General features: G+C 42.7%; 1 protein-coding gene across 1 annotated transcript; it reads left to right on the top strand.

The window, feature by feature from the left end:
* Positions 1-355: 355 nt before the first annotated feature.
* Positions 356-7,293, top strand: LOC131879333 (calcium uptake protein 1 homolog, mitochondrial-like). The gene is made up of 5 exons (XM_059225621.1): positions 356-1,044; positions 2,213-2,966; positions 3,038-3,191; positions 3,258-3,678; positions 6,740-7,293. Exons 1-5 carry the CDS (start codon positions 607-609, stop codon positions 7,070-7,072), a joined length of 2,100 nt encoding a protein of 699 aa, XP_059081604.1. The 5' UTR covers positions 356-606; the 3' UTR covers positions 7,073-7,293.
* The last annotated feature ends 4,889 nt before the right edge of the window (positions 7,294-12,182 follow it).

Here is a 12,182-nt window from a genome sequence, read left to right as displayed (position 1 = left end):
CGAGTGGTTAGGGTTTACTTTCTGGTAAGGATGCGGTGTCCAGACTTTCTTAACTTGACCAACCTGAAACCATATGCGGCCTTGAGGGATGATGACCACATCTCATTATAGATATCAAAAAGGCCTCAATTTATATAAGACTACATAAGGTGCACGGCAGAAGGAAATTGAGGAGGCGGATAGTAATAGCCTGATAATGGATGTCCAGTGGGGACTTTGACTGGTTCCAAGGTTCTGAGTGGGCCAATCTACATAGAGCTGAAATTTGGCCTTCTGAGTGGCTGACAGATTGGCGATGCTGACCAGAAATACCGCCTGACTGCCCGACTGCCTGACTGCCTGCTGGCTTGGTAATTGTTAATAGCTAATGAAAACAGTCAACAAACACATACACACACATACCATACCCCTCGGCTCCCATTGGCCTCCCCCGGGCCCGTGAAATGTGAACGCCCCACAGGTTCGGTCGTTCATCCCTGACAATCACCATTGACAAGCCCAATCAGTCACTGATCTCCGCCCGTCACACCCCACGCCTCATCATCGTCATCTTCATCATCCACCTCATTGCCATAATTCCCAAGAGTTCCCCTAGTGCTCCCACTTATGTTGTGGTCTGGGGTGGGGGGATCAGCCGCACCCGTGGGCGGCATGAACAGGCGTGTTCGCCTGGTCCTAGCCTGGCGCCTGCTGCCCCCGAGGATCCACCGCGGGCTTCAACATCGGGCGGGCGGGCCCCTGGGCCGTAGCCACGGCCGATGGGGCGCCTCGGCCACTGGCGGTCCGGCGTCGCCGCCGTGGCTCTGGCCATCTAGTCCCGGCGGGTGGGGGCCGGGCGGCCGGACGTCAGGCGGATATCGCGGGTTCGGGCTGAACCGTCCGGTGGCCAAATTTGGTCACGTGACCTCCTTGAAGGCCACGCCCACCCGGATCCTGCTGACCATGGGTTTGAGCACCATCGTGCTCCTGTTGTTGGTGGACTGGCAATACATCTATGACGAAACCGGCTTTAAGTTGCCGTTGATGCCCACCTTCCTGCTCAATGTAAGTCAAACCCACATTGGGACCTGAGTTGGCCCACCAGGTTGACATGTGGTGGTGTTTGTAAAGAGTTCTGGCCAAGAGATGAGTGGGCGGAATGGAAAGTCCACACTGACTGACCGACGAAATAGGACCTTTCATTTTCATTTTAATTGACATTCCCTATACCGGTTAGAAAAGCCCGTGAAAAACGCAACCAAAACAAGATATCTTCAATTCCAGGCCTAATCTAACCTCTGCCAGATTAGACTTCTTCGAATCCGTGCCCAAATTGCATCTTTGAGGTTCGGGCTGATGGTCATGACTTGAGATTTATTCCCAGCTTGTAAATGTAGTAAAGTGTAGATGTGAAATAAATTATCGGCCAAGAGGCTACGTTCTTCCAACAGATGGACAGAAATGGAAGCCGTCTCCATAACAGCTATCGAAAGTTGTTGTAATTTTGGAAGCCAAAAAGTAATAATGCAGTCCATCCAGCACTTTTTGACTTACTTTTATTTTTATCTAATTTTTTTGATTGAGTCAAATCAAGAAACATCCGGTAAGGTAGTTTAACCCCTAAAACCCTTAGCACTAATTGTGAGAATATGATACTTCCCGTCTTCTGGATCTGCAATGATATCTAACCAAAGTGTCAGTTGAAGATAAACTTTTTGTCCTTTTGTAATTGATATTGATTCCAGATAATTCAGTGGGATCATTTTCCAATATGTATTCAAATGCTCATTTAAGTTTGCTTTTAATTTCCATCAAATACGCTTTGGAAAATGGTCTGCTTCAACTTGAAGTTTTGATCCGAGCTATTTACATGAAGAAAAAAAAAAAGAAAACACCATTGATGTGAACGATTCTGCGGACGAAATGAATGTTTGTCGAGTATTTCATCCTTTTGAGTCCTCCCCAATGCGTACATGTTCTTTTTGCCTTTCTTCAATATAGAAAATAGTTCACAAACCAATGGCAGCCTTCCTGTAATCAGAATTGATAACGACATGACTCACATTTCACCATGAAAGCCTGTGAAGCATACTTCAAACCCCAAATCTAGTCAGATCGAAGCTATCGAGTCAAATAATGATTCTCATCGATCGATCATGGCTTTTCGGGCTCGAAATCCGTCCCTTATGAACACAACCCATTGTTATGCCCTGTTATTTATTATGTGTTCCAGACCACCCCAAACTCCTCGGATGATGACTCTCCCGAATCAAAGAAATCCGTCTCCACCCAACGGAAGAATGTCCAACCCCGCCAAACCAACGAACTCACCATGTTGGAGAAAGCTGTTTTGATGGAACGCCAAAATGATATCGAGAGCTTCTTCCGACAACGCCAACACGTGCGTGACAAGCTCATTGCCGAATTGGATCCGGAAAAGCAAGTGAAATACAAGAATGCAGACTTCCTCAAGATGATTGATCGTGAGGATGTGATAGCTGCCCAGAAAGAGGCAAACCAGCGGGAAAATGCCGGCCCTTGGGCCCGAGTGTGGGCCAATCTCAAGGCCGAAGAAGTCGTTACCGTTCCCACTTTGCCCACGGCAAACTTGCCGGTTGATCACCACGGAGAGGAAGAAGAGGAACAAGAGGAGGAAGAGGAAGAAGAGGAAGAAAAATCCGGGCACACTTCGGCTAAGGTGGGATTCCGGAATCGCAAAATTATCGAGTATGAGAATCGCATTCGCCAATATTCCACTCCGGACAAGATCTTCCGATACTTTGCCACCTACAAGGTGGTGGATGATCGCGGTCACGGCGAGGTCATGATGACTCCGCAGGACTTCTTGAGATCGATCACTCCCGGTATTCAGCAACCCGAGAACTTGGGCTTGGATCAGTTCAATAACATCACGTTGGAAGAGCTCGAAGGGTCCAGTTTGAAATTGGACGTCGACGAGGAGTCGATTTTTCATCATTTCGGTTCGGGTAAGTCCATTCATGAGGCAATCTTGAGAATCCCCGAGTGGAGCCTTGATTTTGTGTCCATGATATTTCAGGGGGCTTGATCACATTTTCCGACTACATATTCCTCCTGACGGTGTTGAGCACGTCTCGCCGACATTTCCAGATCGCGTTCAAGATGTTCGACTTGAATGGCGATGGCAATGTGGACGCCAAGGAGTTTGAAGTGGTTACGAATCTCATGAAAAGGTAGAGAATATTCAGTCAGTCCATTTGGTCGGGATCGGCGTTGAGTTGATTTGCTCTGTTTCGTAGTCAATCCTCTATGGGGGCTCGCCACCGAGATCACCAAACCACGGGTTCCACCTTTAAAGGGATCAACTCCGGGTTGATCACGTACTTCTTCGGCACCAACAAGGAAGGCATTCTGACTGTGGACAAGTTCCTCGATTTCCAGCGCCATCTTCAGAACGAGATTCTGGCTTTGGAGTTCAAGCGGAAGATCGGTGCTCAAGAGGGAAAGCTCTCCGAGAGGGATTTCGCCGAATTGCTCATTGCGTACGCAGGTTTCTCCGCGAAAAAGCGTACCAAAATGATCAAGCGAGTTCGCAAGGAGTTTCATCACTCTCATCACCATGAGCACGAACAGACTCATCTGGGCCATCTGGGCCAGAGGGATCCCAGTGACGATGACAATGTTGGGGTCTCGCTCTCGGATTATCTCAAATTCTACCAGGTAGGTTAACAATTAATAAACAGGGCTTAATTAGCCGTTTCTCAATAGAGGGAACGGATTACTACGGATTATTACTTTGACCAAAGTGAGTAGGTAACTAATAGCCCTCTTACGCTGCACTAAATATGGTTTACGCTCTGCACTTCAGAGGGCGCTTTATAATGCTCTTGGGTAGTTTTTGGCTAATTCTATGAAAATTTTATGAAAAAGTAGTGACCTGGGTCCCGAAAGTGACCATGGAATGCCACGAGTTATTTATTTTGCAATCTACTGTGCCTCTTCCCGTTTGTTTGGGGTGCCTGACGTTGCAAAAAAGGACCCTAAAGACTAGTCCTCGAAAAAAGAAGTTTCCGTTTTTGACCGCAATAAGTTTTACAATTTGAGAAAATGAGAAAAAAGTTGATAAGGAAATAGGTAAGGACCACCCAAACGAGCGAACTGTTGTATTCTTTTTTTTAAAATGTGAAAAAAAATAATAAACAAAGATGAAAAAAGCTAGAAAAAGTCGAAAAGAGGCTAAAAACGTGGGAAAATAAGGTAAAATTTAAAGGTGTTTTTTAAAGTTTACTAATGACACACCCATTCGTCGCAAATATGCCATGGTGTGACTTGCTAAACACAGTGGGAAAAATACCCTTTAAAGTTTTGATGGAAATTCCCAAGCACATCTTGGCATTTTTGGTCCCTCAGAAAATCATGGGGAACAATTTTGATTTTATTGCTTTATGAAATTCTAGCCCACATAAAAAACTTACATACCTAAAAACATTATAAAAACTAACATTTTTAAAAACCTACCCAATGTAAGTTAGGAGCACATTAAGTTAGCTCTTAAATATAAATTATGAAATCATCTATTTCACCGCTACTTAGTTACATGGAATTTAGTGGTCCAAATTTCATCGTTTTTAGCCCCAAAATGCCCCGGTTATATGTTAATTCAATTTCCCAAAGAATTAATATCGATTTTCAATATCACAAATACAAGAGATTATTTTTCCTCTTCTTACATTGTCTTATAATAGCTAAAAATGCAATATAATGTCATTTAAAACACACTAAAAGTGTAATCTTTGAAAATGTGTTTTACAATCAGCATGTGTACACTTAGTTATGCATTCACTTGAATTCTGAAGACAATACATACAACAAACAATGTTATAGATTTTGTCGTTTCTTGAAGACTTTGTTGAAACTGATTGAAAATAGCATCTTTAAGGTTTCATTGATGTTTGTGAATTTTTCAGTGACCACTCAACGAAATGTACCTTGGACGCTTTTAAAAATGAATTTTCGAAAACCTGCTCTTTTGAGGGTTTTAGATATGGTTGTACAAGGTTTTAAGTTAATTTAAAATTATACAAGAAATGGAAAAATAATCATTGATTTTTGCGATAATGAAAATCGATATTATATCTTTGGGAAATTGAATTAACATATAACCGGGGCATTTTGGGGCTAAAAGCGATGAAATTTGGACCACTAAATTCCATGTAACTAAGTAGCGGTGAAATAGATGATATCGTAAATTACATTCAAGAACTGACTAAGTGTGCTCCCAACTTACATTGGGTAGGTTTTTGAAAATTTTAGTTTTTATAATGTTTTTAGGTTTGTAAATGTTTTAATGTGGGCTAGAATTTCCTAAAGCAATAAAATCAAAATTGTTCCCCATGATTTTCTGAGGGAGAAAAATGCCAATTGGTGTTTGGGAATTTCTCTGGAAACTTGATAGGGCTTTTTGAACACCGTGTAAAGTTACTTTTCCACAAATCTAATTGGCCAGAATTTCAGGACTGTCACTTCATCATCAGGGTTAGAAGAAAGGGCAAATGCCTTTTTTGAATGCTTCTCTTCACGTTTCAACATTTTCCTCCCTTATTTCACACTTGTCTTTCTTCGCTAAAATGCCACTGATTTATAAAAACATGGAGCCACTAGATTTGTTTGAGAACTTTCTATGAAAAATTGGCATTAGAATCTACCTTCAGTGTGAATCGCGGCAGACAAGGAATGCTAGTTCAAACTTTTTTAGGTCAGGCCTTCTAAACATGGTATAGGAGATAGATGTTGGCTTCAAATTGTCTTGAAGGAATGTTCTGTTAGACTGAGTTAGTTAGGGTTCTTTTTTTTGTTTCACGGGCTTTCCTAACCGCTACGAGGAATGTCATCCCCAATTATGATGTGAATAATTTAACTGAAAGGTCATTGTTCGTCTATATTTCTTAGGTTTCTCACAAATTCCAACAAAATCTAGCCGTTCTGAATTGGCTCGTTAAGAAGAGGACAGGGGTTCACAACTTGGTTGCGGGTGGGTGCATAGGCCCAATGTACTTAATATTTTACGATTTAAATTGCTTTCTTAATCTTCTTTTGGCCCTTTTGCATTTTTATGCGCTGTTTCTAAGGTCATATTTATTTGCGTTTTAATCACATCATGGTCATACTTCAACATATCTGACCATTGAAAAGGCTTGTTCTGCTAAAATGTGTCAAATGTAGATAAATTCATTTGCAAAAAGACAAAAACTAGGCATTAATCCAAATAAGTTGGGCTTGTACGGTAGAGTTTCAAAAATTTCAATTTCTCTTGAAGTAATTCATGGTAGATGCTGAAGGTATACAACACAGACACAATCTTTTTTTTTCTTCTCATAATCCAACCATATGTAATTGAGGCATTGCAAACTATTAAGCATAGGATATGTTTATTAAGATATTGGAAATCATTATTCAAGGATAAAGTAAAATCTTATTTTCTAAAGGGGTGAAAGAATTGAGTCAGTACACCATGTGGTGTACTTGAAATTAAATCATACGAAACGTTTGATTGTTTTTTTAAATCCAACTGACCTGAAAATTGGTATAAGTTTTCACGTTATTAACCAAGCCTCTCTTGGTTTTATAATTGATTTTGATTGAGTTTAGAAGATATTTTTTTAATTGGCCGATTAAACTCGAGCAAAATCGCTCCTGGGAAATGCCCATCTGTCCACCGTCAAGCCGTTCTCAAAGATAGAAATTCCCCTTTGAAAATTGAATGTCTTCCCATCTACCCTAGGTGTTATACTGCATCAACGACATCGACACGGCTCTCACCTTCTACCACATCGCAGGCGCCCCCATCGAACGCGAGACCATGAAGCACGTGGCCAAGACCGTGGCCAACGTGGACCTCTCTGATCACGTGATCGACGTGGTGTTCGTGCTCTTTGACGAGAATGGCGACGGCAAGCTCTCCAACAAGGAGTTTGTGAGTGTCATGAAGCAACGGGCCATGCGAGGCCTCGAGAAGCCCAAGGACACGGGCATCGGTCGGGTCCTCTCGGCCATCACCAAGTGCGTCTCGGACACGAGACCCACTATCTTGGGGGGAATGCGAAAAACCGAATGAGGAATGAAAGGGAGGGTACCATGAATAGTCAGGAATTTTGCCACCCTTTCAAAAATTGTTCCAAGAGTTCTATATGCCTCGTCTCTCATTGTCATTCTTATCCTTTACTTTCTAACACTCTAGCCAATCGATCTATTACTGTAATCCTTGTTATAATGTCTACAGATCCATCCTATGTATGCTCTATGAATTTTGAAATGCATCTTTATGTTACGTGCAAATCAATGCAACCCGCAGAACCTCTTCCGACACCCAGAGACGACTGCAATCGATCGCATTCCAGGGCAGCACGTGTCTTTCTTGGGTCCAACACAACTTCTCGAATTCTTGGCCAAAACTCGAACGTTCAAGTCTCTAAAACACACTTCACTGTAGAATCTGTGAAATGTGGAATGACACAATATTTTGGCGCACTTGACGCGGCTAATGTCGGAAAGATTTACTAGCGAAAAGAACAGCGTAAGAATCGTAAACCGTTGGACATGGCCACCCGTCACAGCAATGACGGCAATGACAGACTGATGGTTAATTCAAGTGTGACTGATGGGCGACTGTCGAGAGCCACTCGTGATCTGAGCCAAGAACCACTGGAAAGTGGACGGGGACATCAAGATTGATGTTTCAGTTAGGATACCATTGCAGTTTTTTCAAATGACACTGAGTCCAGGTGGCTATGACTATGTGTTTGCAATTTGGGCTCAATCTGACGGTGAATTAAATAGTTAGAACCTTTAAAAGCCCGCCACACTGCCCTACTGGTAGCCTCAAAAGAAACGGAATGTCGAGCCATGTGGGTATTTCTGAAAAGTTAAGGCACACAGAAGATCCATGAAATAAAAAAGATTCAACTTGGACCATGTGGAGTCTAGGATCTTATAGTTTTTGTAATCTTGGATAGTGCTGATTGGTATATATTTGTATATACCCTCCCCCCCGTGGAATTTTATCAAACTTCCTATTCACGACGTGAAATCAGCGATTGCAAACACTATTCTTTTCAAAATGACCTTTCAGATGTGGGCTTGCTTCGGCTATTCAAGGCAAAATACCTATTTTAGCCTCAATTTGTGAACTTTTAGTACAATGTAAATTCATGGGTTTCAAGGAAAATAGCCAGATTTTTGTCAATTTAGGAGAAGCACACATACAAATTAGAAATTTTCAGCTTAATGGTGTCTTTTTCGTTTTCATGATCTTTTAAAAATAGTTTGTCTTTAGATAATGAAAATCAGTCAACATGATTTACGAAAACTCGAAATATATTACGAAAAGGTAAAAAAGTTACAATTATCGTTAATTCTTCGAGTAAATTGAAGGTTGAACGTACCAAAACTATCTTTGTTTTTAGGTTTGGTTTTTCACGGGCTTTTCTAACCGCTACAAGGAATGTAATCCCCAATACTATTAAAATGATGAAAGGTTATAATTGTCTATTTATTACCTTTCAATCTTTATATGATATTTGGTCTACCAACGAACTTGAGTTGGCAGACCGAGCTAGTCCTTGAATGTAGGGTTGATCTGGTATGCTATCTAAAAATTTGTCCAAGTCTGACTTGAAAGATGCTACCGGATCAACAAGGCCTACTATTTCCTTACGAATATCAGAGGGAAGCAAATTAAACAATGAAGGAGCCCGAGAAGAGAGAAGTGGACTTCATGGTTCGAATTAGCCTGGATTCTCGAGGCTTGAAGGTGCTCTCAAAACGCACATTAAGCCTCTATGGTCATTATAATTGACCCTAAATCCTGGGTTGGGACAAAGCTCATAGATGCCTTCGAAGGCATGAAGTATTAGATACCTTTCGAACCTTCTCTGAACACTGTACAATCCCAACCTTTTTGTTCCTAGTGAAACATCTTTTGAGACTTGTTCGATCTTTTGCCAACGTCTGAATCAACGACAGTACGAACTCTGTGCCAAAACACATCTCAATGGACATGTTGAAGGAATAACCAAAAGGAAATAGAACGTCATATTCTAAATGTGATTGATGAATAATCATTATTCATTGCATTGATCCAAGCTGAGCAAGTGAGGTGAGGTAAGAGCATAGATTGGTAGGAATCTGTGTACATGAACCCTGCCTGACCTTTACATTGTCCCTTCCTAGCGTGGCCGATCCGTTAAAATGGTTCAAGTTTTTTCTCAAATGCACAACTTGGGAACGTTTTTGCTCACCGTCCATTGTTGAATCTCAATCAATGAAAGAGCGAACAAAACTGGAAAAGTACCGATATTGAAAAAGTTTAAAAATGCCGAGGAGAAAATAAACCCAAATCTAAACTCTCACGCCAGAGTAAAAAGGCAAAAATCTACGACAAATTCCCATTCAATCATCATTGTATTCTTATATCTGTAACTGCCATCTCGGTGCAAGTTTTTAACAACACTTTACAACACTATTCTAACATTGTAATAGTTAAAAATGCTCTCGAAATCCTCGGATGAACAAAAAGTTCTTTTGAGATCGTGTTTCCCTTGCTTACGTCGGTACGAATCAGTGCCTTAAACGCCATATTTTAAAAACTTGTTCCACCATCTAAGCAACAGCAAAATCCTTGACTTCATTATGGTAATGGCCACCGCAGCTTTGCTTCACCCATGTTGAGGCAAGCAAACTTTGACATGGAACACCCTGTACTTCTCATCAGTTGTGATTGGGAAGCCCCACGCACAAGCCGTTCTTTGAGCTCCAAAAGCAGCGGGAAAGGGCAAGCTACTGTTCGCATTGCCATCAAAACTGCGAGGAGTCGAGGAGAACGGCCACAAGATGTACGCGTATGTGTTTGTATGGGTGGTCTATTCGAGAAAGAGAGAGAGAGAGAGAGAGAGAGAAAGAGGAAAAAATTGGCACAAAATCAAGGCTTCTGGAAAATTAATGTTGGAAGAACGAATGATAATGGCCGCCTCATACTGGCCATGTACGACGTCGAAGCCTGTAGCTAGTACCACCGGGGTTCTCAATCTCGCTCGACGAACGGGCTGGTTTACTTTCAACTAGTTCAAAATGAAATACTGGATGGACAATGAGTGGACGGAACACCCACGTGGGCTGGCTCAAAACTCAAGTTAGTACTCGGGGGTGGTGGTGGTGAATGGCAATCTCGGCTGAGTTTGAAGAATAATGAAGCCATTATTATCGTAGAAGAACTATTCTTCTCTTCTTCCTTGTCGGCTGACTTAATTACCGGTCCACAAAAAGAGGATTGACCGGATCTGCGCAAGTTGACTGGCCTGAGTTTGGAAAAAGACACTGAAAGTTGAAAATAATGAGCGGCATTGGGTTCCATCGCCTCAAAGGCTTCAGCATACACAGAACGATGCTTCAAAATTATAATTACCATTTCTAGGCTGGATTAACCCTGATCGATGATAATCCAGAGATGCCATGTCCTACAAAAAGGGCCAAGTCAAGCCTTGGTGATGGCTTTGACGCGCTTGACCATTACCGATTCATGCTCATCAACCTCCCAGAATGTTCCTCGACTAGTGAGTGGCTAGTGAATGGATATTCAGGCGGTGAACATGTTTCAAAGAAATATGATGGCCGCCACTCCATTCACGCAGAAACCCGCCGTGCATTAACATCATCGGCCAGCTTTTTGTGCAATAGAGGGCATAGGAATTAGCCAGTGCTTCTTAGTATGCTTCCTCAGGTTCATCTTTGATCTTGTGTGGTCTGTTCCTCCTTCTCCTCCGCTCAAGTCCTCCATCCCATCCCTGACGTAGGCTACATAAGGTGCGGTACGTACGAGTGAACTCGCTTTGTAGCTCCTCGTTTCTTTCACCTTCACGGCGATGGCCACCCTGTTCGAACGTGCTTCAAGATCGTAAATCTTGACTCAGGGACGGATCTAAGGTAAAATTGAGGAGGAAACGGAATTGTGTTGGATTGATTGGAACCGGTGGAAAAGTGTCCTTTGGCTGTTTATAGTTTATAAAGCAATGTAAAGAGCATGGACAGCGCGAGATAATGGAAATACAGATATCGTCAACGGACGATTCTCGAGGGTTACCCCGTGGGCAGGATCGAACGTTTTATGGCGAGACTCTGGATCTATTTCAAATATATCCATATTCGGTGACTAATGCATCGGTTCAGCTAAGTTGCTCAAGTTAATGACACTCATGTCCTTTCAGAATCTTTACCTCAAGTAAGACATGTTGCCCGGTGATAAATCTAATATTCATAAAAATTCAAGAGTGCTGGCTAGAGTCCAGACTAGATAGTCTTATAAAATGCTTTTTTTTATCCTGACAAACATACGAGTTACCTTGTACATTCATGAGCTTTGGAGAGGGAAGTCCTTCCTCAGCTAAAGAAAGGAGGCAACAAGCTAGCGGGCCATCCACTCAACAGGGTCATTCTCCATGGCTATATACGACTTCATCGGCCACAAAAAAAGTGTCGTTGTAGGTGGTCCGCCCATCTCTCTTTCTCTTTTTCCTCTCTTAGTGATGCTTGCTTGCTGGCCCTCCCGAATCCAGATGATTGGGAAGCAAAATAAGGCGAGACCTCCCCACTTCATGCACTTTAGGTAGAACGAGGCAGGTCTACGAGGCGCTCCTCTCAATTGAAGTTGATCCAGGATTATCTCCATCCAGGTATTTGTCGGCCTGAGGGTAATTGACCCCCTCCCTTCTCTCTCGGCACTTCATCACGGCCATGAAAGCTATGCATGCTAATTCAGCCCTCACCCAGATGCTGCCGTCCGCCCGAAAAACTCAATTGCCTCTCGCCATTCCCAGATTGTCGTTGTTCCCCTGTTTCAAGAATCATCGACACTGTCGTAGTCAAAGTCGTCGTTCGATGAGACGATTGAGATGTCGCCATCAGTCCGCACTTCTCCTGGGTGCGATAATGATGATGGGGCGGAGGCAGTTTGTCTTGACGTGTTTGGGGTCAGATCATTATTCGCACCCAATAGGGCAAATAGCGGTTGAGAGTGATCATCATAATGGTGATCGGTCTACCCCAAAGCCCCGACAAGCACCACGCCCTTGGTCAGTCCATCGTCCTTTGGCACCCCCACCCTCTGTGTTTCCAGGTTCCAATTTACAATTAAGGCGGCGGGAGAATCTCTCAAAAGAAATTGCACCCATTGT

This window comes from Tigriopus californicus, chromosome 4 (assembly GCF_007210705.1).
Source record: "Tigriopus californicus strain San Diego chromosome 4, Tcal_SD_v2.1, whole genome shotgun sequence".
In the NCBI taxonomy this organism is placed as follows: Eukaryota; Metazoa; Arthropoda; class Copepoda; order Harpacticoida; family Harpacticidae; genus Tigriopus; species Tigriopus californicus.
The sequence above is the reverse complement of the archived record's forward strand: the minus strand, read 5'-3'. Positions and strand labels throughout refer to the sequence as shown.